The following is a 27,989-nucleotide window of genomic DNA, read 5'->3' on the forward strand; positions in this document are numbered from 1 at the left end:
CTCGAAGACGTGTAATGTCGACAGCCAATCAGCAGCATTGTTGGGTCTTGGTAGAAGCATGCTGCATGCTTATTGGCTCACTGATGCTGATGAGATTTGCTCCTTAGGTATTGAAATTTGGTAATGAATGACGAGGCATTTTTCAATAGTAGATACTAAGGAGGCAATTCTGTCGCTGCCTAAAAGTATCGAAATTCGGTACCCAGCCCTGAAAAAGCATATAGGTTGATGGATTGATAGTTCAAAGATGGGAGTGTGGAACCACTGTGACTGGGAAAATAGCTGTTTTAATAAACCTAAAAACTAATATACCTGAATAATTGATCTCATTTTCCCTGCACTGGGAGGATTTACCTGTCTAACAATTGATGAATGAGCCAATTCTACCCACTAGACTCTAGTGTAATGGCTAATCCATGACCTAACTTAATAAACAAACACCACTCTGATATGGCCTGAGCTGTGAGGTGGTTTCCTGTGACATAAGTCCCGTGGTTCTCACTGCTGAAGCATTTGAGTTGTTTATTTTTCAACGTGGGTTCTGCTGAGGGGAGGGGGCAGGAATTTCATATTTGAAATGCCTACTGAAAAAAACTGAAAACATTTGCGACATGCATTAGCGGGACCTTTTTAAAGAACACCATTTTCATTTTGACTGATAGCCCCTTCACTGAATTCCATTAACCATAGTCTGTTTACTTTTTCCCGCTCATCATATTGCACTGTATGTATTGCATGGAATCTTTTCAAACATGCACTCATCTTTTTGCTTTTTTATTTTTTACAGTGTTGACCCTACAGAGAAAATACACATGTGATAAAAGCCTGCGTGGCTGAATGGATTTGAGGTGTTACTTCCCCGTGGGGCTTTCTCAACACTGCATCGCCCAGTTAGGCTAAAAGTTCTATGTATCGCATGTCATTCAAGCACAACAGTAGTTTCTAGCGATGCACGATATAGCAGCAATCATAACGGTATCGGCAAATGTTACACTTACTTTTTTTTATTATTCATCGGTCCAACAAGCAAAACTGGTCCGATGTGAACAACCGATGATTACTCCGTCTAGCTGCGGCTCGGTATGTCAGGGCTTGGATGGTGTGTATGTGTATATTTATTTACTTTTATTTACGTTTATTTTTGGCCACACCGAGTTTGTGAGGCACTGATGCAGCACATTGAAGAAGACCAGAGAACAGTTTGCTCTCAGTTCTGAGTTTGTGCTCAAACAATTCCAAATTTTTCTGTACAATTAATTGTCTCAGAAATAATTGGGATTTACAATATAATTCTCTTTCAGTCAAATTTAAAAAAAATTTTTAAAGGTCCTATGACATGCTGCTTTTTGGATGCTTTTATATAGGCCTTAGTGGTCCCCTAATACTGTATCTGAAGTCTTGACCAACTGCCATGCTTCGCTTGTTTTCAAGCCATGATGTCTCTCTCTTTCTCATGGGTGGGCCAAATTCTCTGGGTGGGCAAAGCAGAGAAAGGGGAGGTAACCTTTCCCCTTATGATGTCATAGGGAAGATTCCAGATCGGCCCATCTGAGCTTTCATTTTCGCAATTTTACAGCAACACTGGGGGACCATAGGCAGGCTAGGGGAACTCACATTAATGTTAAAAAAACATTTCAAACTAAAATAGTGAAATTTTCATGCCATGGGACCTTTAAACAAATTAAAGTTTCCAGGATACATCTTTTGGTTATATCACTGTCAGAGGACAAAAATAAAAAGAAACAATTTGATAGCCAATGGAGCCAATTTTATAATGCCCTCTAGAGCATGTCTTTAGAACCCCCTTTATTATTTGAATTTACTTATTTGAATTTAGTTATTTGTGTGTGTGTGTGTGTGTGTTGGTGAATGAGGACCAGCAATGTGCGGGTAAATGGGGACGGGGGTGGGAGAGGTGGGCCGATGGTAGAGGTGGGTTGATGTAATCAAAAATAAGTATTGAGGGAAGCATAGTATATAAAAAAAATTGTACATTGGCAGAAATGCTCCTTCCCTCTGCACTATTTGTATTGGCTTTCACTTACCCTTAAACCATTTCCTGCACTATGAATGGAGGTGTGTTAACTATTTGCCAGCACTCTGTTTGGGTTGATCCAAATGCAAAAATTGACTTGCCTGTACTATGAAGCAAGATCAACATGCCCTGGATTTATTTCAGGCAAACTATACTTCTACATAAATATGAAGAACACAGACACGGTTTTACAGGCAATACACAATACAGTTGCTGCTTCCTAAAACAGGAAGGAAAGCTGCCAAAATAAATAGCTGTAAATGCGTAAATTACAAGGCTTATCGATATCACTTCGTCCATCAGTCAGGCACAAGATCTGACCATAATTACACTTGTGATTTCCATGAACTGTCGGTGCTTTAGCCTACTATTTCAGTTGCAACCCTGGCAGTGGTAAGCGATCGTGAAAATTAAAAAAAATATAAAAACATAATTCAAACCAATGTGCGCATTGGCAACACACGGCTCAAGAAGCAGACAAATAGCCTATACGTAAACATACGAATGTTAACGGGGTTGTCGGTCTCTAAATGTTTTAACTTTTATGAGCACACCTCTCACACCTCTCTTTCTTCGCGCACCAAGCTCCACCGGATCTTCAAAGAACGGTGAAGCCGTTATCAGTCGAGTATTGATTGGTCAGTAGGCGGTGCTTTTACACTAGTTGATCTCTAATCTCCAACATAACCTTCACCCGACCAGGTTAGGTGTTCAGCATAAGTTACCACGGCGATTGAACCCGGTAACAAGTGATCCACCGCCGTGATAAACAAAACTGTGGGTTGAACCTGAATTTACCTCGTTAACGCCAAATCTTGCTTCGTAGCACAGGCCTCTGGTCTTGTATTGGGTGTAAAGAAGAGCCAGTCGTCTCTAAAACTGCAATTCCTGTTTCCTGGCTCCACTTCTTGACCACAGCATGCCCTTTGCCAATCTTTAATCCGTCAAACAAATAAAGAGGGTTTTTTCATCTGTATGGACGTAATACTAGTCAAAGATTAATCTTAAAAGTAAAGGAGATTTCTGAAGTGTCTGACCAGTTCTGCCTAGAGTCATGTGTGTTATTTGAAGTGAAAATCACAGTTGACATACAAAGAGTGACTAATGGCAGGCAACTTGCACTTCACTTTAGTCATATTTATTAGAAATTCAGGAATTAGAAATTTAGTATGGAAGTTTTTGATTTTAGGTACCTTGAAAGTGCTTGAAAAGTGCCGGAATATTACTCCTACAAAGCTGTACGCAGGCTGATTTAGGAGACGATCACACAGATACCAGAACGAAACACAATTAGTGATGATTTCACATTACAAAGGTTCACACAATTTGAGGGTCAGGTATTTTTTATTTTTTTTTATTTTTTATGGAATTCTCAGTTTTGAAGTGCAAAAGGAATGAATAACAGATGACATCACCTTTTTTATTTTACAGAAATCTCAGTGATATCAAACAAATTTTAATAATAATAAATATATAATAAATTCATATAATAAATGAATAAAAGAGTCAACAGCCATGCTAGCAACTCTGTGAGGCTGTGCTTATGAACGGTGGCCCTTTAAGCTAATTGCACTACATTCTTGTTTACACTCAGTTTATTCATTTTGCAATAACTTTTTTTCCTATCTACCACAAATATACATTGTTAATGTTAGTCCGACAGACTTTCAACTCACACCTCCGGCGGAGCTTTTCGTGCATCCCTGTGGAGGCTGGGGGCATTGAACCCGAGTGGACAATGTTCAAAGTTTCCATTGCTGAAGCTGCGGTGAGGAGCTGTGGTCTTAGGGTCTTAGGTGCCTCAAGGGGCGGTAACCCACGAACACCGTGGTGGACACCGGTGGTCAGGGAAGCCGTCCAACTGAAGAAGGAGTCTTTCCGGGATATGTTATCCCAGACGACTCCGGAGGCAGTTGCAAGATACCGAAGGGCCCGAAGGGCTGCAGCCTCTGCCGTGAAAGAGGCAAAGCAGCGTGTGTGGGAGAAGTTCGGAGAAGACATGGAGAAGGACTTTCGGTCGGCACCAAGGTACTTCTGGAAAACCGTTCGCCACCTCAGGAGGGGGGGAACGGGGAACCATCCAAGCTGTGTACAGTAAGGATGGGACGCTGTTGACCTCAACTGAGGAGGTAATAGGGCGGTGGAAGGAGCACTTTGAGGAACTCCTAAATCCGACTAATCGCCCTCTATGGTAGAGGCAGAGCTGGAGGATGAGGGGGGATTGGCATCAATTTCCCTGGTGGAGGTTGCTGAGGTAGTTAAACAACTCCACAGTGGCAAAGCCCCAGGAATTGATGAGATCCGTCCAGAAATGCTTAAAGCTCTGGGTGTGGAGGGGTTGTCTTGGTTGACACGCCTCTCAACATTGCGTGGAAGTCTGGGACGGTGCCTAAGGAGTGGCAGACCGGGGTGGTGGTTCCCCTTTTTAAAAAAGGGGGGACCAGAGGGTGTGTGCCAATTACAGGGGTGTCACACTTCTCAGCCTCCCCGGTAAAGTCTACTCCAAGGTGCTGGAAAGGAGGGTTCGGTCGATAGTCGAATCTCAGGTTGAAGAGGAACAATGCGGATTCCGTCCTGGTCGTGGAACAACGGACCAGATCTTTACTCTCGCAAGGATCCTGGAGGGAGCCTGGGAGTATGCCCAACCAGTCTACATGTGTTTTGTGGATCTGGAGAAGGCGTATGACCGGGTGCCCCGGGAGATACTGTGGGAGGTGCTGCGGGAGTACGGGGTGAGGGGGTCCCTTCTTAGGGCCATCCAATCTCTGTACGACCAAAGCGAGAGCTGTGTCCGGGTTCTCGGCAGTAAGTCGGACTCGTTTCAGGTGAGAGTTGGCCTCCGCCAGGGCTGCGCTTTGTCACCAATCCTGTTTGTAGTATTTATGGACAGGATATCGGGGTGGAGAGGGGTTGCAGTTCGGTGGGCTGGGGATCTCATCGCTGCTTTTTGCAGATGATGTGGTCCTGATGGCATCATCGGCCTGTGACCTTCAGCACTCACTGGATCGGTTCGCAGCCGAGTGTGAAGCGGCTGGGATGAGGATCAGCACCTCTAAATCGGAGGCCATGGTTCTCAGCAGGAAACCGATGGAGTGCCTTCTCCAGGTAGGGAATAAGTTCTTACCCCAAGTGAAGGAGTTCAAGTACCTTGGGGTCTTGTTCGCGAGTGAGGGGACAATGGAGCGGGAGATTGGTCGGAGAATCGGCACAGCAGGTGCGGTATTACATTCAATTTATCGCACCGTTGTGACGAAAAGAGAGCTGAGCCAGAAGGCAAAGCTGTCAATCTACCGGTCAGTTTTTGTTCCTACCCTCACCTATGGTCATGAAGGCTGGGTCATGACCGAAAGAACAAGATCCAGGGTACAAGCGGCCGAAATGGGTTTCCTCAGGAGGGTAGCTGGCGTCTCCCTTAGAGATAGGGTGAGAAGCTCAGTTATCCGCGAGGAGCTCGGAGTAGAGCCGCTGCTCCTTTGCGTCGAAAGGAGCCAGTTGAGGTGGTTCGGGCATCTGGTAAGGATGCCCCCTGGGCGCCTCCCTAGGGAGGTGTTCCAGGCACGTCCAGCTGGGAGGAGGCCTCGGGGGAGACCCAGGACTAGGTGGAGGGATTATATCTCTAACCTGGCCTGGGAACGCCTCGGGATCCCCCAGTCGGAGCTGGTTAATGTGGCCCGGGAAAGGGAAGTTTGGGGTCCCCTGCTGGAGCTGCTACCCCCGCGACCCGACCCCGGATAAGCGGATGAAGATGGATGGATGGATATTTTAATATATTTATATTTTATCCCAATATTTAAACTTTTAAATTAACTTTTTCTTTTTTATACAAATGTGATGACCACTGTTGGATGGAAGTCTAAGATTTTCATTGCCAATGACTGCTTCTCTGTAATAAACAGAAAAGAACTGCACCGTTGTCTCATGCTTGGCTAGAGTCACTTTCACGCTCTTATTAGATTTGTTGTTCAAATGTCGTTACCCTCAACTGCCTAGTAACAATTTCTACATGCAAGGTCAGTGAAAGTCCAAATGATCACCTTTTTACCACTTGTTCATTCTCTCTCGCTCTCTCTGTGTGTCAGGTTCAGGCTCAGGTGTGCAGCTCCCTGGCCGTTGCCCAGGCGCTGGCAGATGACGTGGACTGCCATGTGTTTCCCTTCAGAGACTTCGGAAAAGGGCGGATCAAGAAGCTAAAAATCAGCCCCGACGCATTCATACAGATTTGCTTACAGCTGGCATACTACAGGGTAACGCTTTGACAGGCACACACTCAAAACACACAGACTGTAGAGTGGAGTTGGTATGGTGGCAGAAAGGTATATTTTATTCATGCATTTTCATGAACTGGATTGTAAAACAATATGTGGCTTGACTAACACTTAGTAAATCACTCTATTAGAATTTTTGTGCACTTCTACTCTGACTAAGCAGTATCAAAAACATGTGCACAGGTCAGATTTGTGTTCCCCAGCATTTGCTCTAGGTTGTAGCCACAACCCTGACTTGTTTTTATCAACTTCAGTCTTCCATTGGGTCTCTAACCATGACCACCTTCTTCCTCCTCCTCCCCTTCCTTTTCCTCTTCTTCCTCCTCCCCCCAGGATCGTGAGGGTTTCTGTCTGACTTACGAGGCGTCAATGACCCGTCTGTTCAGGGAGGGCCGAACGGAGACCGTGAGATCCTGCTCCAATGAGAGCTGCGCCTTTGTCAGAGCTCTAGAGGATGGAGAGGTACTGATACATTCCTTGATTCTGCTCTCTTTCAAGTTTTGAAGCTGCAGTGAGTACAATGCAAAAGAACGGCAGGATTTGAAGTAGAATGTTACCTCTGTGGCACAGGTAATGCATGTGCAGAACAGCTATTAGGAACTTCTCGCGCTCGCTCTCCGAAATGACTTGTGATTGGCCAAAGTCTCCCGTCACAGCTACATTTTCTAAAGCCTGAAAACGGAGCCAAGATAGGTGCAGAAGTCTGGTTTTCTCTCAGACCACTTGAATTACAATATGCTAAAGGATTATCTAGATTATTATTATTTTTTTTTTTTTTCAAAAACAAATTGCCAACCACAGCTTTAAAATCGAAAGCTCAGACAAAGTTTTTAACTCCTCATGCTGACCCCATTATCCATCTGAACTCCAGAACAAAATCACTATTGTCACAGTAAAACGATTGCAGTAATAAAAATGACATTCTAATATTGGCTCAGACTATCATAAGTCTGTTTTGCGCTGCGTTTGTGGTAAATCTTTTAGTGGTAAAGCGATTTTGTAGGTGATTCTATTTCCAGGGATGTTAGTAAAAGTGTGATTTGGTTCCACAGGAAGCGGAGCAATGCAGGCATCTCTTCCGGCTGGCTTCAGAGAGGCACCAGAATCTTTACCGAATGGCGATGACTGGAGCTGGAATTGACAGACACCTCTTCTGTCTGTACGTGGTGTCCAAATACTTGGGAGTGGACTCCCCCTTCCTCAAAGAGGTAAGCCTTTGCTTTTGTTCAGTGTTATCTCACTATTTTAGTCTTTTCTTATTGTCCCAGTGACTAGACAGAATTTGATCTGTGGTAGAATATATCTACCTCCTTCTCTTATCCTCTTTTGCACTTCCAGGTTTTGTCTGATCCTTGGCGTCTCTCCACCAGTCAGACCCCGGTTCAGCAGATGGAGCTGTTCGACCTGAAGAACTACCCCGACTTCATATCGCTGGGCGGAGGGTTCGGACCTGTGAGTGACGCACACACTCCTGTAGTTGTAAATGTGAACAGCAAGAACATAAATAATATTAAAAGAGAAAAAAAAGCTCCAAGGCACAAAATGAAGAAGGCCATTTTGTTCCGATACGCGTGGGTCGCTGCCCAGTTCTGTTTTTAATGTAAGACTTTGATTTGAAATGGCAATTTAAATAAACGCTTTTTAATTCTTTCACAAGAAGGGTGCCTTTCCTGCCTTTTTGTGTTCCCTTTCCAAAGAGCACCTTCATGATTTGTTTTGAACTTCCAAGCACTCAAGACTTTATTATTTATTTATTTTTTCATCATAAATAATATATTTTTTGTGGGTGGTGTGTGATGTATGAATGCTGATCTCCTATAATCTCTCTGCTCATGCCAGGTTGCTGATGATGGTTATGGGGTTTCATACATCATCGTGGGTGAGGATATGATCAACTTCCACGTGTCGTCCAAATACTCCTGCAGTGAGACTGTAAGTAAAGCCTCTGTTACTTTTATCAATGTTTGGATGTGGTATTGGTCATTTTGTACAGTAAACTTTAAATCATACGGGGGGGGGGGGGGATAAATACCCTTTCTCTCATTTTCTACATATTAAAGTACATTTTTGCTTTTCAGTTATTTTCATTTGTATTACCTGCATGTTGTTATACTAACTAATTTGAAAAGACTGAATGCACTTCAATACAATTTCTACTATATTCATTCCTGCTGGGATGTTCAGTCGTCAGAAAACAGAAAGATAATGCTGTTTCTCACCTCTTACTTAATCTCTGACTCCTTAGCATATTTCCACTGACCCCCCTTTTTATTTACATGTTCTGTCCAAACATGCTAGGAAGTTACAAAATTGATTGAGGGGTGAAAGAAAGCCTCTTACTCAATTTGTAACTTCTCTGTATTTGCACTGACCACCTACTTTTTTTCTTTTTTTGTACACTTACTAATTCTGAAAAATTGATCCCACACACATTTGGCATACATTTTTCCATCTTTTTCCAACTTCCCCATTATTATGAAGCATGGGGCCGTTTTGCACATCCGATGCTTCCATGCGTAGCAGGAGTCCGTTTTTAGTTTCAATGGATTATTTGTTGCACAGTGTGATCTATTATGTTCTCCAGACTGGTTGGTAACAAGGCAGCCAGACAGATTTTCAAAGCATAAGGCAGGGTTGCGTCACCGTTCGTTCTGTGCAGTGCTTTGCTGTCCGTTTTCACTTCCCTTTTCAGAATCTCATTATTACTGTGGTATCTAGTGACATAATGGAGCTAAACCGATAAATCAGCCAGGCCCACATATTAACTCCTTGCAGATATACTGAAGTGGTGTATATGTCAGTTGATATGTAATAAGAGTCTTCATTAAATAGTTTTTACTCTAGAGAGTAGTGACAAGTTGGTGTTTACACTGTAAAATGTCCCACTTTGTATGCATCTTAGGCTACATCCACATTGATAAGTTTTCGGTTTAAACCAACATGCTACGTTTATGCCTCGCATCCTCACTACACGTGAGCGTTTCCAAACCCCCCTAAAAGTAGACATTTGGGGCGCCTGGGTAGCTCACCTGGTAGCCCATATATAGAGGTTCACTCTTTGATGCAGCGGGCGCGAGTTCAACTCTGACCTGCAGCCCTTAGCTCTGTGTCATTCCTCCTCTCTCTCCCCTTTCATGTCTCTCCCCTTTTTTTTTATTTAATTAAATTTTTTTCCTTTTGAAAAGGTCGACGCATGTCAATCAGTCTTATCGGTTAGGTAGGCTTACATGCCTTTCAGTAACCGCTCCACCTCGTCGTGCCCAGTGTATGTTGTTTGGTCATGTGAGATGTGTTGTCAGATGGGTTAAAATGGACAGAAATAATTTCTAATATGGAGCCTAAACGCATGTGTGGCTGGAGATTGTTTTTATTTCAAAATGCCATTTAAAAAGGGAAACTGTAGTAGTGTGGATGTAACCTTGTTCACAAAAAAAGATAATATTAATACTATTGGCAGATACATAGCACATACCAAATGTTTTTAAAGTCTCTCATATCTATATCCATCAGCTACTGTATAATGCTTTATACTTTAGCCACTTCTCCTCTCTCTCCACATCCTGTTGTCTTCCCCCTCCTTCTCTGGTGGTTTTCATTTCCTACCCATAATCTTAGATATTATTCCCTTTTCCAAACCCTTCTTTTTAATACTTTTTATTGTATCCCTTTTAGGACTCCCACAGGTTTGGAGCTCAGATAAGTAAAGCTTTCCAAGACGTTATGACTCTCCTCTCTGCTGACACCAAAACCTCCTCGTCCTCCAAAGGCACAGCCCAGCCTCAGCCCAAGAAGCTCCTCTGAATATGGCAGAAAGCAGCTCACCACGAGGACAAATATTCCCCTCGAGACATCTGAGCTGAGTGTATAACCCCGTCATCTTAAAAAGCCCAACCCGTGATGTGCCTGACCTAAACGCATAAATGAAACGGACAGAAGTGAGTTAAAGGGAGATCCCAGCCTAAATCAGGAGGGCAGGTGCTCTTCCTTTACATCTCCCACCTTTTTCAGATAACAGTAACCGCTTTAAGGCCCCGTTCAGACAGACGACAAGCACACTGAAGACGCAAGTAGCCCTGTCATGTTGGACAGATAATCTGTGGCGCTATTTTTTCCCAGCTCATCGACAACATGATTTGCGTTCTTCCATTTACAAAAAAAACATACAGTTCAAAAGCCTATGGGCACTAACAAATGTGTTTTGCTGTTATTCCGCATTAATACATACACTTTTGTATTTTGTATTTTTTGTAATTTTACGCGACCCGTCAATCAGAGATTCAGCTAGACAACTTGAGAATGCTAAATGCTTCCATTGCCTTCTTTCTCTGAGAATATGAAACCTGTGATGGCCGATTTTTAAAGAAAGAGGAAGCAAATGTTCGATACTTAAAAAGGAAGTCTTGGAGAAAGACCCAAATTTCCCTGATGTAAGGCGGAAAGCATTAAGAGGCCCTAATTCTTAATAAAAGTGAAGCAGACCTACTTACATGTCTGTGTGAAATGATGCTGGGTCTCAACCCCCCTGACACAATTCATAACAAATTGTAGGTCCACGTTTAAAAGTTATAAGTGCATATTATAGACCAATACTAAAAATTAGAAAAGCTTGAGAAAGAATTCGCTACAACAAGGCGGATAAGAAGATAAATCTCAACGAAGGGAAAGAGTTACTTACAGAATAGCACATTTTACTCCCAATTGTTACTCAAGTTACATTGTGGGTTGTAGTTAAAACTGGAGTCTTGTTTATAGCCATGTGTATGAAGGATGGAAGAAGGGTAGGAAGGGAGGGGAAAAAAATAATGCAAATGACTTTTTCATTATTATTATTATTATTAGGGCCCGAGCACCAACGGAGTCGGTAGGCAAAGGCCCTATTGAAATAAAAATGTTTCTTCTTCTTCTTCTTCTTTCTATTATTATTATTATTATTATTATTATTATTATTATTATTATTCTATGTGTTTAAACTCCTTTTTGAGGTGCTTGGGCTTTTGATGTTTCCTAAAAAATAGGTAGTTGCAGTCCTTACACTTTGATGTCCTCTTCCTAGCTGGTTGACCATATCTATTTCAAAAGTGTTCAGGAAAGCCTTAAGAACTTGATGATGCTTCAATTTGAATATTGTGATTTTTGTTGTTGTTGTTGTTGTTGAAGGGCATTGTCGTGGCGGCACGTCAACCTTAGTCATATGTACTATGTATGTAATGTTAGTCATAGTATAGGCTCAATAGCGCCCCCTGCAAAATTTCAAAGAAGTAGCCCCTGCAGTGCATTTCACCCTGATGTATGAGGTTTGGTATGCATATGTATTATGTCCAAACTTACAAAAAAAGCCTCTTGGAGCCATACCCTAAACCCAACAGGACGTCAGCTGTATTCAAATTATTGTGCAATTTATGGATGAATTTGAAGGCTGATTGCAGGCTACTTTAACAAACTCCTCCTTCAGATTTAACCTGGTTGACTTCAACATTGGTCAGTAGAATCTAAAGACCTTGGTGAAGCTTAATTGCGAAGCTTTTTAATTTTTATCATACGGTGTGGGCCTAGCAGGGCAGCGAATTTTGATGTTCCCTCGCCAAACAGTAGCTAGTTTGTAACTAGACAGTACATTGCCCAATCTGCTCCAAATGTCTTATGCTTAGTAAGAGACCAGACCCGAGGACATCTATAAGTCAATAATGAGTTATAGTCATAGTGCCACCTACGGGCAATAGGAAGTCAGTCTTGTGGGACGAAGATTGTTTGATTAAGTCGAAGTCTTCCGTGCAGTGTCCGACGGTCATGGAAATACACGGCCGCATCGACTGGAAAGCGCCAGCACCCCCGACGTGCGCAGAGTGCTAGGGCCCGTTCATCGCTGCATGCATCTTTAATTATTTTTGCTTTTTTATTGTCCGTACGGTTGATTTAATAAGGCATGGATGTTTTAGATATGCTTCAGCTTGTCAGACACCGTTGTGTTTTTACTGCTTACACTTGAGTGAAATGCACCTCAAGTGTTTGAGATGGTCAGAAGTGGACTGTTTCAGTGTGGTATACGGTTGCATTGCCTTGTGATTATTCTTATTGCCACTGAATCAGTTATTTTTAATGTTATAGAAACCTTTTTCGGTTCTTTCTCAAATGTCCCACCAGCAATGCCCACACACCGTCGTGCTTTATTTTTCCATAAGGGCCCCCTTTTGTCTACCGGTCTTGGTTGACATAACTTGTAATGTTATTCGTAAGAATGTACAATAAACATGATCCTAACCCTCCACGTGCCAGAGCCTGCCATCTGCCCCCATTGAGGCTGTGCACGCCAATGCAAAGGAACATACTAATTGAAATCATATGAATTGTAATGATGTAATGGGGAAACAGTTGTAGGAAAAAGTGAAATCTGCAGTTGATTCTCACAGTACGGTTTTGGGAAAGGGAAAGAGAAAGAGAAGAGGCTCCTGCCAACTCATTGACTGAAACATACTTAATAGGGCAAAGACAAACCACAGTTAAAAGGATAGATTAGATATACAAGTGATGCGATAATACATTCCACTTCGGTGCCAGTGGTGCTTCCTGCCAGAGGAATGGATCAGTAATCGCCTGTGTCCGTCCCCAGTTTTAAAGCTACGGTGTGGCATTTAAGAAACGTGTGCCTGAGTTCAGTGAAACAGTTTCAATGCAATTTTTGATCAGTGCAATTGCTAAGGCAAACCTTGTAACATTTATTAACACTGTCGTGTGTGTGTGTGTGTGTGTGTGTGTGTGTGTGTCTACTTCAGTAGGTCAGTTAGTTACTGTTAGCATCGTCAGGATATGTTCTTATGTGCATTGATGTAGTGGTAAAACAGAGTTTGATATTTTAATAAAAAAAGTGTCTGTTTTTGTTAAGAAGGCATTAACCTTCCACTACAGCTCTGTTCTTGTTTTGTAACTCTACTTTCTAATAGATTGTTGGTTTAATATTTTCATAACATCAGACCAGAGTGTCTTCTGTTTCTCTCAGGTTCAGCATTTAGCGGCTCATTTCCCAAACTGTTGACTGCCAGAACAGCCGTTTGTTTTCTATGATGACTCACAGCCAACAAGGCAGTGATCGGATGTTTGTAAAAGATCGCTAAAGACAATTTCTACAGCTGCAGCAATGTAAACTAATAACTTCTCTGCCTTTCTCCACTTGTATCTTGTAAATATCAATGAAATACAACTAAATGCTATATTGTGATCACACAAAACAAGTGAAGCTTATTGTTAGCATCAAAAAAAAAAAAAAAAAGTTGCATATTTTATTGACACCAAGTCCTATGGGATGGATAAGTGGAATCGGTGTCCTTTGCCTTTCGACAGTTTGGACAATGAGCCCCCCCAATAAACTAGCATTTAGCAGCAATTTTACAATTTAGGACTTAAGGTTTACATTAAGATTAGCATGGCCTCTTCTTACTTATTTGATTTTGGCATACATTTGTATCGTTTATTTCTGTGTAATCCATTTCTGCTATTTTTACTCATGGTTAATAGTGATGCTTGAACATTTTTGACGAATGTGTGGGTATTATTATACATACATTTTAATGATATCCCATGTTTTCTGAATTAACATTCTAAAACATGCTTATTATTCCTGTGGTTTTTGTCAGTGGTTTTCATTTTAAAAACATAATTTAATTGTCAATTGTGGACTTTGTAAAGAAGGTTTTACCGATGGTGACGGCATGTTATTTACATTAAAAATACTCAAATACTGAACCTGCGGTACATCTGCATTTCCTCTGTTGTATGTTGTTGTGTGTGTCCAAAGGCTCTGCCTACACTAACGCCAGTGTCCTCCCTTCACCGCACATTTAGGACATTTGTGTGTGTGTGTGTGTGGGTGTGGGTGTGGGTGTGGAAATGGCTTGTTTGCTATGTCCTTGGAGCACCTGTAATGTGTGTGTATTAGATTAATATAGCCTACCACAAACCCAGACTGTGTACTGAAGGAAAATTAAAATTGAGTGGAAGTACATAGGAGGGCGGAGCCAGGCTAGAAGACATGTATGCCGGGGAAAGAAAAGGTAAATAATCAAAGTTAGTCATGGTAAAAACAGTCGAAATATCCCATGGGTTAGAATACTCATCACACTTTTTAGGTTTTAATTTTGGCTCATTATTTTATTCTAATTGTTTTACTTGCTAATCATTTTCGCTCAATAAGTCAAAATGTAGGCTAATGTTTTTTTTTTTTTTGATTTTTCATGACTTTGACGAACTATTTTTCTCATGTGTGACTGGCGAACATTCAACCTATGATCGACTAACTGTGAAAAGCCGGTGTTCGATCTATGCTACCTATGGAGATGTGCTACTTAGCGGTTCTGCGCATTCGCACGACCCACAAGCGTGGTCTGATTCCCCGCCAATAAATCTATGCAACCTTGCGGTCGGACCTGCGGTCGATACTGTTACGTTTACCTTATAGAAATAACACATTGTACTGTATTTGTGGTAATAATAAATGTTTTAATAGAATATCAAAATATGCTCCTTATCTCCTGACAGTGCACGTGGAGTGAGTAGTGGTGCAATATATAATGATTCTGTTGGGGGAGCATTATTTGATAGGGTATATTTGTCTTATCAGAATACCTACCACTGAAATATTCAATAAAGATATAATGGAGTATCAAAATATTGTCAAATAAACATAAGATGTCAATACTGTACGAGTTATACCTCTATGGGATTCAGCCTGCCTGCACAATTGGAAATGGGAACACATAAGGAAGCACATTTCGATAGGGCAGCGCGACTCGATAGACTCTACTATCGATTTGCGCTACGGTAGCATTTTTCGACAAGGCAGCATAGCTCGTCGGAACACCGGCGAGGCCAGAAATGTATGTATATGTGCATGGGGTAGGTGGTTGGGTGGATTTTTGTGTCAAAGAAACCCCTATTAGGATGCTCAAAGTGAAGAGATTTCAGCAATACAACTGCCGGTTTTTGACTGGGAAGCAGAAATTTGAGAGGTGTGCCTTTTTAAATAAAAGAGAAAGGTTTTCAGAATTTTTCAGCATATGTTGTGTTACCACCACTTATGTCCAACAATGACCTAACCGTGTCTCCGTCACTTTTATTCCCCCTAGTCAGGAAACCCCGGGATAAAATCACACATGAGTTGGAGAGCGAGCGTCTGGAAAGTGAAAGTAAAATGTCCAAGACTAGACTGGGTGAGACGCAGGATCGGAGCAGACAAACAAAGGCATCACCACAGCACAATAGGTAAAACAGTTACTATTATTGTATTATATGTTTGTTTTTTTTCTTTATTCCACTGACACAAATGTAACGATTTCTGCACTTTGGGTTTCTGGTGTCTGCGTAGTTGTACGCGGTGCGGTGCGTGCAGGCGCGTATACTATCGGCTGAGGGAGAGAGAACCCTCGTTTAGCCCACCAGTAGCCTTGTCGGCTATGATCCAAATCCCAAATGTTCTGCATTTATATAGCGCTTTTCTGGTCTTAAGTGCTTGACACACTACATTATTCTCTTATATTGTCCATATTTAATGCTGGTCTCTAGACCTTATCAGTGCACTTTTGGACATATTTGTACTACCACTATGACACACACTCATACTGAATCACAGGGTCAGTACCTGCCCTGTCACTGCAAGCATCTTAAACTACTGGGATCTGGAATTTCCATCTATTTGCTCATCAGACTCATGCAGATCAGGGTATCATTGGCTAATCCTTACTTCATTTGGGGGTTCAGTATCTTGCCCAAGGGCACTTTTTCCATGTAGACTGCAGGTCAGGGATCGAGCCCGACCTTCTGATTTATAGACACGCAGCCTATTGTTTTTATTTTATTTTCAAATTCCTTCCTGCCTTCCTTCCTTCCTTCCTTCCTTCTTTTCTAAGAAAATACATTTTCATGACTCACCTATATCTGTGGTATTTTTATTGAGCAAAGTGATCATTTGTATTCAAGCGGTTTGGGATTAATTTGATGGCATTTTTCTAGGTTAGATTATTTACGTTTCACTTGTCATTTGTGAAGTTTTGCAAAATGCTGCACTTTGTACTTGTCGGATGAGAGAGGAGGATCGCTCACCAATGTTGGAGAGGTGCTGACCACAATGAAAGAACAAGTGGGAGGGCAGATAACAAAACTGTTAACTGGTGAATCATGAATTGTTATGTGTCATGCATGGCTACACGTGTGTGACTATCTTTCCAAACACCTAATTTTGTAGGCCCACCAGGGTAAATACTGAAGAAATAGCCTATAGCTTATAAAGGTAATACATACACAGTAGGTCTACATTTCAAGTCATGTCAGTTATATAGTCATATAGGCTACCTATATCAGTCATTAGTTTCCTTCCAGCCCGGTAGGGATAGCAAATAATTATTATTATTATTTTAAAAAACTTAATAAACTTTATTTATAGAGCACTTTTCAAAATCCGCGTTACAAAGTGCTTCACAAAGGCAGCAAAATACAGACACAAGTCATAACGTTTTTCAAAAGAAAACCGATAAAAAACAATTTGGTGTATAAAAACCAATACAATGTAGGACAAGGTAAGAAAGGAAATTGAAGACGGTTCAAAATTGAAATGAGATTTAAATTCATTCTTCATTGTCCTGAGGAAATCTGTTCTTACAGTCTGTACATAATTGACATCTTCATAACAGAGTATAAGCAGACATGAACATTACAACACAAGTCTGTTACAATTTGCCCAGGCTATTTAAGGGCAGAAGTTTACATGCTTCGTCCTTGTTGCGTTATCTGTATTTATTAAGATAATTCTAAGCAGATTTCTGGTGTTCAAACAACTCTGAATTGTAGTTGAAAACAGTCAGTTATAACGGCCCACGTATTAAAAAAATGTCGGGTTTAAATCGGGCTCCGGCTCATAATTACAGTTAATGGGCCGGGCTCGGACGCAACGTGCACGGGCTCGGCTAGGGTCGGGCTTGATTTTTTTTTGGGCCCGATCTAAGCTCTAATTTATGGACATGTGAGCAATCAGTTCCTCCAGGATTCAATCCTCAGTCATTTTCCAATCCCCAGATCCCAGCAACCTAAGGGACTCATGTGTCACATGAGGACATTAAAACTGTAGTAAATGCTTCAAGGGTATCAGGCCTAAGTAGGCCTACGTTTTTTAACACATACAAGGAATTTGTTTTGGTGTTGTTGGTGCACATCACACATTCTCTAGATGGAATATTAAACAATATAAGTATAGGTATAAACAATATAAGTATATGTACACATTATGTATTAACCTAACATACAAACGGCTGCATTTTCAAGCTTTTTGGTCTAAACGTCATACCCAAATTAAAAGTGGTACAGCTCCCAGATACTTTGACACTCTGGGACATGCCTGGTATCACTGGAAAGGAAACACCCGCAAGCTGATGTTCAGCTCCCACTTGAGATCTTGGGAGATGATAGTTCCCAGGAAGCGGAAAGACTCCACAATTAACAATGTGGAGTCACAGAGGGTGATGGGGGCAGGTGGGGCTGGGTTCTTCCTGAAGTCCACAACTATCTCCACTGATTTTTCATTGATATCCTGTTCAGATTTTGTAATAATAAAAGAGCAAGGTCACTGCTCGCGCTTTGATTTGCTCTGCTTGTGCTCCAACTTTCTGCTTGGACTCATATATGTTGTTGCCCTTCTCCTCGCACTCTGGCTGCTTCTGGCACTTGTAAATCTCCTCTCGGATTTGTCCTGCGCTCACGGATTGTTTGTGTGACAAACCTGGTTTAGTGAAAACTCTGATTTTGTTAACTCTGAGATGAGGGAAACTCTGGGTTTTCTGTTTCAGAAAGAGAGGTAATTTACCTCCAGAGTCAGTTACTATGGTAACTGAGTCTGTGAACCAAACCTGGTCGGGAGCAGAGGCCTGTACTACGAAGCGAGATTTGGCGTTAACGAGCTAACTTCAGGTTCAACCCAGGGTTTTCTGTACTACGAAGGTGGATCACTTGTGATCGGGTTCAGTCGCCATGGTAACTTCTGCTGAACGCCTAACCTGGTCGGGAGCAGGTTAAGTTGGAGATCAGAGATCAACCGGTGTTAAAGCACCGCCTACTGACCAATCAATACTCGATTGATAACGGCGTCACCGTTCTTAGAAGATCAGGCGGAGCTCGGTGCGCAGAGAGATGGAGAGGGAGGGAGGGAGAGAGAGGGAGAGAGAGGGAGAGAGGGGGAGAGGGAGAGGGAGAAAGGGGTGCTGTAGGATTTTATTCTAAAATGTGACCGTAATTGACCGGTCTGATATTCAAAAAGCATATGCTTCCATCAATACTCCATCTAGTATCGCTTCATTCTGTATTGTTTTCATCTATTTATTCTCCTGTAGATCGATTTTTCTAATTGTATCTGAATCAACACACACGTCGCCCAGGTGTAATTTTTACTCTTCCCTTCTCTTTTGCATCTTTTGTTGAGGGAGTAACCTCCTTAAATGTGCATATGACAATTATTCACCTCAATGATACATTCATTTAGTTTTAATTTATTAATAAACCCCTGGATTGTAATATTGTTAAGTTTAAGCAAAATTTCTGCTCATGTTCAAAACTTTGTGCACATTCAAAATATATCTGTGTTCTCTGAGATTTGGAGGAGTCGTGATATTTTGAGAAAAACAAAGTGATAATAGTTACTATATTTCAGAACATTTTAAAAAGGGGGACCAGAGGGTGTGTGCCAATTACAGGGGTATCACACTTCTCAGCCTCCCCGGTAAAGTCTACTCCAAGGTGCTGGAAAGGAGGGTTCGGTCGATAGTCGAATCTCAGGTTGAAGAGGAACAATGCGGATTCCGTCCTGGTCGTGGAACAACGGACCAGATCTTTACTCTCGCAAGGATCCTGGAGGGAGCCTGGGAGTATGCCCGACCGGTCTACATGTGTTTTGTGGATCTGGAGAAGGAGTATGACCGGGTGCCCCGGGAGATACTGTGGGAGGTGCTGCGGGAGTACGGGGTGAGGGGGTCCCTTCTCAGGGCCATCCGATCTCTGTACGACCAAAGCGAGAGCTGTGTCCGGGTTCTCGGCAGTAAGTCGGACTCGTTTCAGGTGAGAGTTGGCCTCCTCCTTCAGGGCTGCGCTTTGTCACCAATCCTGTTTGTAGTATTTATGGACAGAATATCGAGGCGTAGTCGGGGTGGAGAGGGGTTTGCAGTTCGGTGGGCTGGGGATCTCATCGCTGCTTTTTGCAGATGATGTGGTCCTGATGGCATCATCGGCCTGTGACCTTCAGCACTCACTGGATCGGTTCGCAGCCGAGTGTGAAGCGGCTGGAATGAGGATCAGCACCTCTAAATCGGAGGCCATGGTTCTCAGCAGGAAACCGATGGAGTGCCTTCTCCAGGTAGGGAATGAGTCCTTACCCCAAGTGAAGGAGTTCAAGTACCTTGGGGTCTTGTTCGCGAGTGAGGGGACAATGGAGCGGGAGATTGGTCGGAGAATCGGCGCAGCGGGTGTGGTATTACATTCAATTTATCGCACCGTTGTGACGAAAAGAGAGCTGAGCCAGAAGGCTGAAACTGGTTTTCAATTGTCATAATAATCGACAGCAGTCATCTTTAAATACAGCCATTTATCCCCCTTTAAATATACTGTATATATGGAAGAAAACCTGCCAGCAAGCAGGTTAGGTTCGGAAAGTCATAGCGAAAACACACGTATGTATAGCGTATAGCCCGTGAAGGATAGATACATGCCTGATCGGGAGCATTGACATTCATACCGGACGCGTTTTTTTCCGCGGCGGTCACAAAGCTTCTTCTCTCGACCCTCTCTCTCTCCGATAGAAAGAGACAGGATGAGTGCGGAAAACTGTGGTAATGTAACCTATATGCAGTATATGTGTGTGTGTCACTCTCTCTGTCCGTCCATCGGTCACTCCCTCCTTGTGCCTGATCACGTGTCTCGCTGTGAGAAGTCAAGATAGCCCAAATCACCATGAACCTACAGTGGTCTTCCTGTATGTGATTAACTGCCTTGCTTGACACATTCTCCGAATGACACGAAATGATTGCTGCAGCTCGCGGGCTGACGCGGCCGCTCCGTGATCAGTATGAACGGATAGATTGGATAACATAGGCGCTGGAATAAAAATAGCTGCGCTACGCAGCTATGCGCAACACTTACGTGCCCGGTGTGTTTTCACTGTAAGTTGCCACAGTAATAGGGCTCTATATACCCAAGTCTTTTTCTCAGTTGTTTTCTCTTTTGTCAGTAAGTGTATGGAGTGCTCATACAGTCCAAATATGTACCATTACCTTTTAAATGCTTTATGCAGATAATTACTTACCTCTGTACCAACTCCAGTGTAGTAGATGCTGACTCTTGATGTTCAAGATTGAACGCATAAAAGGAGTCAAAGAAGACGACAAAAGCACTTGCGAAGTCATTAAGTTGGTTAGCTTCAAAGAGGACCTTCCCCTCAATGCTGACCATCCAGTGGGTGGAAGACATCAAACTTCTTCCTAAAAAAAGTTTGGTATTCTGTGTGTCACAGAATACCAAACATACATTGCTAATAAAACATCCTCCTGGTCTTCAAACGATTTCTCGTACCTAGCATGATCACCCTTGGTTTGGTGTGCAATGTCACCTCCTGCTCGATGGAAGTCTTAGTCGAGGTTGGCTGCAAACCAAAAAAGAAAAGCATCTCATATACTGGAAGTCATTTAATTTAAATTAAAAAAAATGTTGAACTGATAGTGAGGCTGTAAGAACTTAAAAAAGAAAGTGCTATTACATCTGTCAAGATGGAGATTTGGTCGTCTTGCTCTTGAAATTCATTGCCTGGTGGCTCAGCAAGCAATGAGGGACCATGTGCTCCTGTGGGCCACGGGGTCAGACCTTCATGTCCAGCTTTCTTCTTCCTCCTGTCTCTCTCAGTTGTCTCTCACAGTTTTCCAGTCACTGGTTGTTGTTCTACATATGAAATGATGAAAATTAATATTTTTAAGTGAATGCATGGGGTTATAAAACACAATTACAACAAGATAAAAAAAAAAATGCATTCCATGCATTAAGTATGCAGGGAACCAGTGTAATGTAGGTAACTCTTATATTGTTAGAATAACACAGAATGTTATGTGATGCATTACAAGTTAATCACATAATAGATAGCTAAATAGCTAACAACAACATTATTTTGTCAAGAAAAACTTAAAGCCATTATAAAGAGTCCTTAAATCACTTGTTTAACGATCGGTCAAATTTAAGGTTAAGCAGCGAGGGAAATAATTACATTTTTCTTTTCCCCCATAAACCATGGTCACTATACACTCAACTCCTAACACCATATTCTTTGAGTTACACAATCTTTAGCTTAGGTGTCATAAACTAAAAAGGATGAATTCAATGAAATATCACATTTCAGAACAACCACAGTCCGGGTCAGTTGTCACTGTCAGTCTATCCTTCTGGTGGCTCTTCCACTCGGTGAAAACCTTGATAGCAAAGGCAGTTGCCTTTTTCGTGTTTTATTCAAGGGCCCCGTCTTCAATTGTACGCAGCTCCTCATCTGTATTGAATCTTCTGTGTGTGTATTTGTTTGGGTGTGAGACATGACGGACACAAATATTGCTCTATAATAATCTATAACAGTTATTTCTGCTTTTTCTTCCCCAGTGTGAGTCTTGATAGTTACATTGGCAGAATGACATCATGGAAATGTGTGATCCAGCTGTTTCTCTTTGTAAGTGTTTCCAATGATGCATGAAATCTCAGTTGTTCGTAACTCTGACATGGGAGCGCTGAGTACATTATAACTGATTATTATGTATATCTAACATGCTTCCTCTCAATCTCCCAGACTATTAAAACACCTTTAATTCTGCTGTCAAATTTTGTCTGCTAGGTGTTCCTGATCATGATCGACCTGTCAAAAGAGGACTGTTACGACCATTTCGACATAAACAACTGGGTATAGGTTTATCTTTATTGTTTTTGCACAACACCAGCAAAATGAAAAAGTGAAGGCATTTGAACATTTTTCAGAGGTTTTGCTTTACATATGTGGATAGCTTTTCATCACCGTATCTACAGCAACGTTAAATGCTGTTTGCCAGTGGAATCTTTTTTTAAATGCCATTGAGGTTGCTGGAGCAAGACATTTTTTCTTTTTACAATTATTTTTGGGGCATTTTAGGCCTTTATTTTGACAGGACAGCTGAAAACATGAAAGGGGGAGAGAGCGGGGGAATGACATGCAGCAAAGGGCTGCAAGTCGGAGTCGCCCTGCGGCCGCTGCGTCAAGGAGTAAAACTCTATTTATGGGCGCCTGCTCTACCAACCGAGCTGGGCTGGCTTTTAAAAGTGCTACATTGTCAGAGAGAGAGAGAGAGAGAGAGAGAGAGAGAGAGGGGGAGTGATCAGGAGGAGGCAGATGAAGATGACAGGGAGGAAGAGGCCTGCAGTTACCCCTGGACCATATGGTTTGTTTATATTCTCTTTCCATATGAATCGCAGTACAGTAACATAACATGACATGTTTTCAGTCTGGGGCTATTTCCATTCTGTTGTCTATGTTATAGGGTTAGATATGTACAGATTTACATATATACATAGATTATCTAATAATGTTTTATCCATTTGTTGCAGTAAATCGAAGACCACTATAACATGATCAAAACAATCATGCTTCACATCAGAAATTAAAGTATTAATAATAGCACTCTCTATGGGCCTCTGGCAGAATATGTTTTGGTAACGTTTCAGCAGTGCGTTTATCTTGTGTTTAAGGGGAATTGCAGTTGATTAAAGTGACTATGTGCAACGTTGACTTGATGTTGATTCTAGCTGCCCCTCTGGACACGGTGTTTTTACTGCTGTCCTAAATTCAACTGTGTCCTCATTACTTACCTGCTGTAAAAATGAGTCAATAAAGGAGCAAGCATGCTTACTGGCTGTTTATAACATCAATTTAGTATCTCTTTTTTTAAACAAAAACATATCTGGGCAGAACACTTCGGCATTTACTATTTGGGAACATAACTATTCTAAAACATAATTTCTACTTCTGTTTGTCAATTTTCTCTGTTTCACTTTTCAAGGGAGAATATCTGAATAAGAATGTCACCCTCGTAAAAACTAAGGATTTTAAGGTAACTTAAAAATGAATCTGTTGAGATTCTATGTGAATATACAGAATGCATATTGTTCCATAGGGACTGGACTTAATTGCATTTGGTTAAATGTGCATGTGTGCTCTTCCCAATGCAGGACACAATGGAATGTACTTTAGAGAAAAAGTGCAAACTGGAGAAAGGAATAGCATGTGACTTGCTAAATGACTGCTTTAAGAGGGTGAGCAAACAATAGCAACTTTTCACTGTCATTTCCTTCAAGTTGGTGTCTGGTGTTTGTTGTTGTTTCGATTGTGACTTTTGTGAATGCTTGTGAAGTTCCATGTCTGACCTTTCCTCCCAAGCTAATAAAATGTTGTCTGTAAAAACCCACAGTTCGGACATTTTGAAAACAAGACACAGGCCGGAATTTGTACGGGGGAAACTCAGAATATCTCCTTCTATAACTTCATGTGCATGACGGTTAAAGCTATCAACCACACTGTTGCAGGTATACCACAAACAGATATTACTCCAGCAATTAGTTTACTGTACCTGTGACTGAGCACCTTTTGGGATAATTTAAATGTACACAAAATTAAAGTCCAATTCTAACTGCAATTATGAATCCCAACAGCAGTAAAATATCACCAAAGCGTAATACTAAATGTGTTTTTCATGATTTGCTTTTCTTTCTTTCTTGCATCGCAGGCTGTGAATTAGGTGAGTACACATCCTGTTTGATTCACTAAAATGACTTCACAGCCACTCCTTACCATGAGGTCATATAACCATTAACCACCGTTTCTATGTTAGAATCCTTTAAAATCATGTTCTGAAAAGCCTGTTTAAAGCACTAAATCAACTTTACAGCCACTCTTCACCACAAGCTCACATGAACATGTTTGTTCATGGGAATGATTTGAGTTGGCCTCCAGAGAGCTTATTGGCATGGGAAAAGCTTGTTTGATTCACTAAAATGACTTCACAGCCACTTCTTACCATGAGGTCATATAACCATTAACCACCGTTTCTATGTTAGAATCCTTTAAAATCATGTTCTGAAAAGCCTGTTTAAAGCACTAAATCAACTTTACAGCCACTCTTCACCACAAGCTTATCTAAACATGTTGTGTGTGGGAAGTATGTGAATTGGCTTCACTTACACGTCGTTGTGTCAGCCTGTGTAGACATGCAAGTGCTGGCACCAAAATCCACATTCAGACTTTTCTATTGTTTCAAGTATACATATTTATTTAACCATATACTGTATGTTTGTTTTTACAAGTCATTACCTTCATTTATGTAACATTGATCAAATTTGTTCTTTATTTTAGACACTGTATGCAATGTGTATCCAACACCAGCATATACTGGTAAGTCCCACCTTTTTTGTGATTTAAGAAGTGCATGTGGATGCCGTGCATTTGATCATTCAGAATCATGCTGCGCCTTTCGCGTTTTCGCCGTCACATGATAAACTCACATTTCTGCTAATGCTGCTAATGGGTATCGTGGCTTCCCGGCCCCGGCAAGTTTGAAGAAGGAAACGTGGAGGACCACACATATTCAAAATCCAAATTTCAGGAACAGGAGTCTTCTTCTTCGTGCAGAAAAAGAAAAAGGATATTGAAAAGAGCAAGAGAGCGGCTTTTTGAAGCGTGAAGGCTACCGTAGCTGTAATACGTACTTTGAACTGCGTGGTGTGAGAGAGTTGATTGCGATATATGATCTCAACGCTAGATGGGAGAAATTGCTACACATTGGACCTTTAAGGCAAGACAAGGCATCTTTATTTGTATGGCACATTCCAGCAACAAGTCATTCCAAAGTGCTTTACATAAAACATTAAAGAGCAGTTAAAAATATAAACCCGGCTAAAATAGAATAAGACGGATTTGAAATACAAGAATAAAATGTACAGTGCAGTGTACGAAATGAACAATTATTTAAAGAAAGGCGGCATCAAAAAGAAGCCTTGATTTTAAAGAACTGAGAGTTGCTGCGGACCTGTAGTTTTCTGAGAGTTAGTTCCAGATATGTGAAGCATAGTAACTGAATGCTGCTTCTCCTTGTTTACTTCTGACTCTGGGGGCAGAAAGCAGTCCCAGTCAGATCATCTGAGAGGTCTGGGTGGTTCATCATGTAGCAGCAGATCAGAAATAAACCGTCCAGTGCTTTATAAACCAACAGGAGTATTTAGAAATAATTTCTTTGAGAGACAGAAAGCCAGTGTAAAGACCTCAGAACTGGAGTGATGTGATCCTCTTTTTTGGTCTTAGTGAGGACTCCTCTCTTTCCATCTGTGTGCATCCATTAGGGGTGGGAATCTCTTGGCTTCTCACGATTCAATTCAGATTCAGAGGCCAACAATTCGATTCTAAACCGATTATCGATGCATCTCGATGCAACAATTTCCATGCATGATTTAAAAAAATATACATACAGTATACATATATCTGAGTTTGCTACTCACAGTTTGCTAATCACTTCCTAGACAAAGCTTAGATTTTGACATATATTTGTCACACACAAGTTTTAATGAAATGTTGTTGGTCTAGATCTAATCTGTAAAGTGTCTTGAGATAACTCTTGTTATGATTTGATACTATAAATTGAATTGAATTGAGCAGCAGCGTTCTGAATCAGCTACACAACGTAGCCTTTAGCTTCTGTATGCACCGGCAGAACAACTGCTCGACCGCGGCACTGGAAGACGTAGTATGAAGAGCGACAATGGTAGGGAGTAGTATTAAAGACCAAAGCTCCACATAACAATGTAATTTGGGTTGATGGATGGGTTAAACAACACAGGACTTTTACCCAGGAGAGGTTTGGAGGTTTGTGTCCCGTCCGTGTCCCGTGTGTCACTTAAACAACAACTTTCTTGCTGCACTAAATTATTTACCCATGTAAAAACATTTTATCCAGTTCTGGCTAAAATGAGTGTCGAAACCATGAAATAAAGACGGTTGTCTTTTAAGTTAAATGAAATATGGAATTTCCGATGGCATGACCACCAACAAACATAAAACATGCAGTATAAAGTAACACATTCACCATATTTAAATTTCTTGTACCTTTTTAAAGGGGTAATTAAGTGATTATATAGGGTATTTTACACTGTTCCTTAAAGTCTCCTAATAGGGTATGTAACATTGGTTGGGCTGAAAATTGCCCAAATGCTATTTTATTAGGCCCTTAACTACCCTGTGAATATGGCTCTATTTGGAACGAGAGCTTTTCTTCCAAATATGGTATGCTCATGAATATTTAGATGAACTGCGCGCTGACTGGTTTGAGCGAACCACATAGAAACACATTGGAGACGAGACAGCAGGTCTCACATTTCAGCCGACTGGCTGCCAGCTGCCGGCATAACTAGAGTAGCTATATTTACAGTTTGAATTTCGTCACGCCACTTGTATAACCTCTACCCCAAGGTCTTATAAAGCTAACAATGGTGTCCGATTTCAATTTAATGCATTTTTGTGAACATTAGGGGTTTCGTTAGCTGCTACTGTCCCTTCAATCCTATGTGTACAGATCGCGGCTAGTTAGCTTCATTTTTGGCGTAATAGAGTATATTTACAGTTTGAATTTCGTCACTTATATAACCTCTACCCCAAGGTCTTATAAAGCTAACAATGGTGTCCAATTTCAATTTAATGCATTTTTGTGATCTTCAGAGGAATTCTAAGAGGAGGCTAGCTAGCTCTCATTGATAGAGCTCCATCCAGCCGCAGGCTCTATCAATGAGACTCGTGGACAAGAGGCGTTTATTTCCCCGATCGTTTGTTTAAATAACTCAACACATTATAATTACACACATTATAAGATTAACTGGAACCTGTGGTAAGAGATTGCTGGCGTAACAAGCTTGCTGACCGCGCTCTCACTCACACACACCGGCCATTTAGCAGGAAGAGGGGAGCTACAGGCCCTGGAGCTCTGTCAGGGCAGTGGCGTTTGGTAGTCCATTAACCCAAAAAACAGTGACTTTGCGCGGGTATGGAGTGCCGTGGGCTGCCAGCCGTGACGGAACTCCATCTACCTCACAGCAGGCCGGGGTCTGTGAAGGAAGGCAGGCCAGGCGGCGAGGCAGCAACACAGGCAGTGAGTTTGGGCGTGACAAAGATAGAGACTAATGCCAAATGAGGAGGAGCCGCAGAGTTGACGTCAACTAGGCGGCTCGTTGAGATTTTCCCGTTTTCAGAGGCAGTTTCAAATTGTGAGATTTGCATAGGAAAGAGGTGTCAATGGGATTTTGAGGTTGAGGATGTCCTAGTTACCCACTAAACTGTCATTATTCAACTATAACAAGGTAAAATCGGTTTTGCATTCAATCACCCCTTTAAATGCTGCCGTTTGACCTTAAACTAATAATACGTATTGTTATTAGAAACGACAACAGTGTTGCCACCAACAAGAGCAGCAGCAACAACAGCAGCAACAACAACAACAACAACAACAGCAGCAGCAGCAAAAACTGGTAAGCTATGTAAATGGAACTTTATATGATTATAAGATCGTTACTTATACCATGGCAATGTAAAACCTTTTTTTATTTTTTTTTATTAAAATCATATCAGAAAA

At 41.6% G+C, this 27,989-nt stretch overlaps 2 protein-coding genes across 5 annotated transcripts in view; both read left to right on the forward strand.

Annotated features, from left to right (window-relative positions):
• The window catches only part of cpt1a2b (carnitine palmitoyltransferase 1A2b), a 46,393-nt gene extending 36,043 nt beyond the window's left edge, over positions 1-10,350 (forward strand). For all 3 annotated transcript variants that reach the window (XM_078270412.1, XM_078270411.1, XM_078270410.1), the window contains 6 exons: positions 6,115-6,279; positions 6,634-6,762; positions 7,353-7,508; positions 7,639-7,752; positions 8,140-8,232; positions 9,973-10,350. In XM_078270412.1, the coding sequence (XP_078126538.1) occupies positions 6,115-6,279; positions 6,634-6,762; positions 7,353-7,508; positions 7,639-7,752; positions 8,140-8,232; positions 9,973-10,101 (786 nt within the window). In that variant the 3' untranslated portion in view covers positions 10,102-10,350. The remainder of the gene's footprint in view (positions 1-6,114; positions 6,280-6,633; positions 6,763-7,352; positions 7,509-7,638; positions 7,753-8,139; positions 8,233-9,972) is intronic.
• A 4,664-nt stretch (positions 10,351-15,014) lies between these two features.
• LOC144530130 (uncharacterized) lies at positions 15,015-27,929 on the forward strand. Of its 2 annotated transcripts, XM_078269577.1 has the most exons (10): positions 15,015-15,299; positions 15,417-15,552; positions 21,958-22,024; positions 22,187-22,252; positions 23,382-23,432; positions 23,551-23,634; positions 23,790-23,904; positions 24,105-24,116; positions 24,731-24,769; positions 27,796-27,929. In XM_078269577.1, the coding sequence occupies exons 2-10, from the start codon at positions 15,482-15,484 to the stop codon at positions 27,912-27,914; spliced, it is 624 nt and encodes a 207-aa protein (XP_078125703.1). In that variant the 5' UTR covers positions 15,015-15,299; positions 15,417-15,481; the 3' UTR covers positions 27,915-27,929. The 2 variants fall into 2 exon arrangements, with proteins under 2 accessions (XP_078125703.1, XP_078125702.1); XM_078269576.1 differs by lacking the exon at positions 15,015-15,299 and having other exon boundaries at positions 15,346-15,552.
• Positions 27,930-27,989: the final 60 nt, after the last annotated feature.

This window comes from Sander vitreus, chromosome 15 (genome assembly GCF_031162955.1).
Source record: "Sander vitreus isolate 19-12246 chromosome 15, sanVit1, whole genome shotgun sequence".
Taxonomy (NCBI): domain Eukaryota; kingdom Metazoa; phylum Chordata; class Actinopteri; order Perciformes; family Percidae; genus Sander; species Sander vitreus.

Excerpts from the sequence above, each read along its gene's own strand:
- LOC144530130 (XM_078269576.1), top strand. The coding sequence starts at position 15,368 with ATGTCCAACAATGACCTAACCGTGTCTCCGTCACTTTTATTCCCCCTA. Across the intron at positions 22,253-23,381 it reads ATTTCGACATAAACAACTGG|GGAGAATATCTGAATAAGAA; the intron begins GTATAGGTTTAT and ends TCACTTTTCAAG. Across the intron at positions 24,770-27,795 it reads TCCAACACCAGCATATACTG|AAACGACAACAGTGTTGCCA; the intron begins GTAAGTCCCACC and ends TATTGTTATTAG.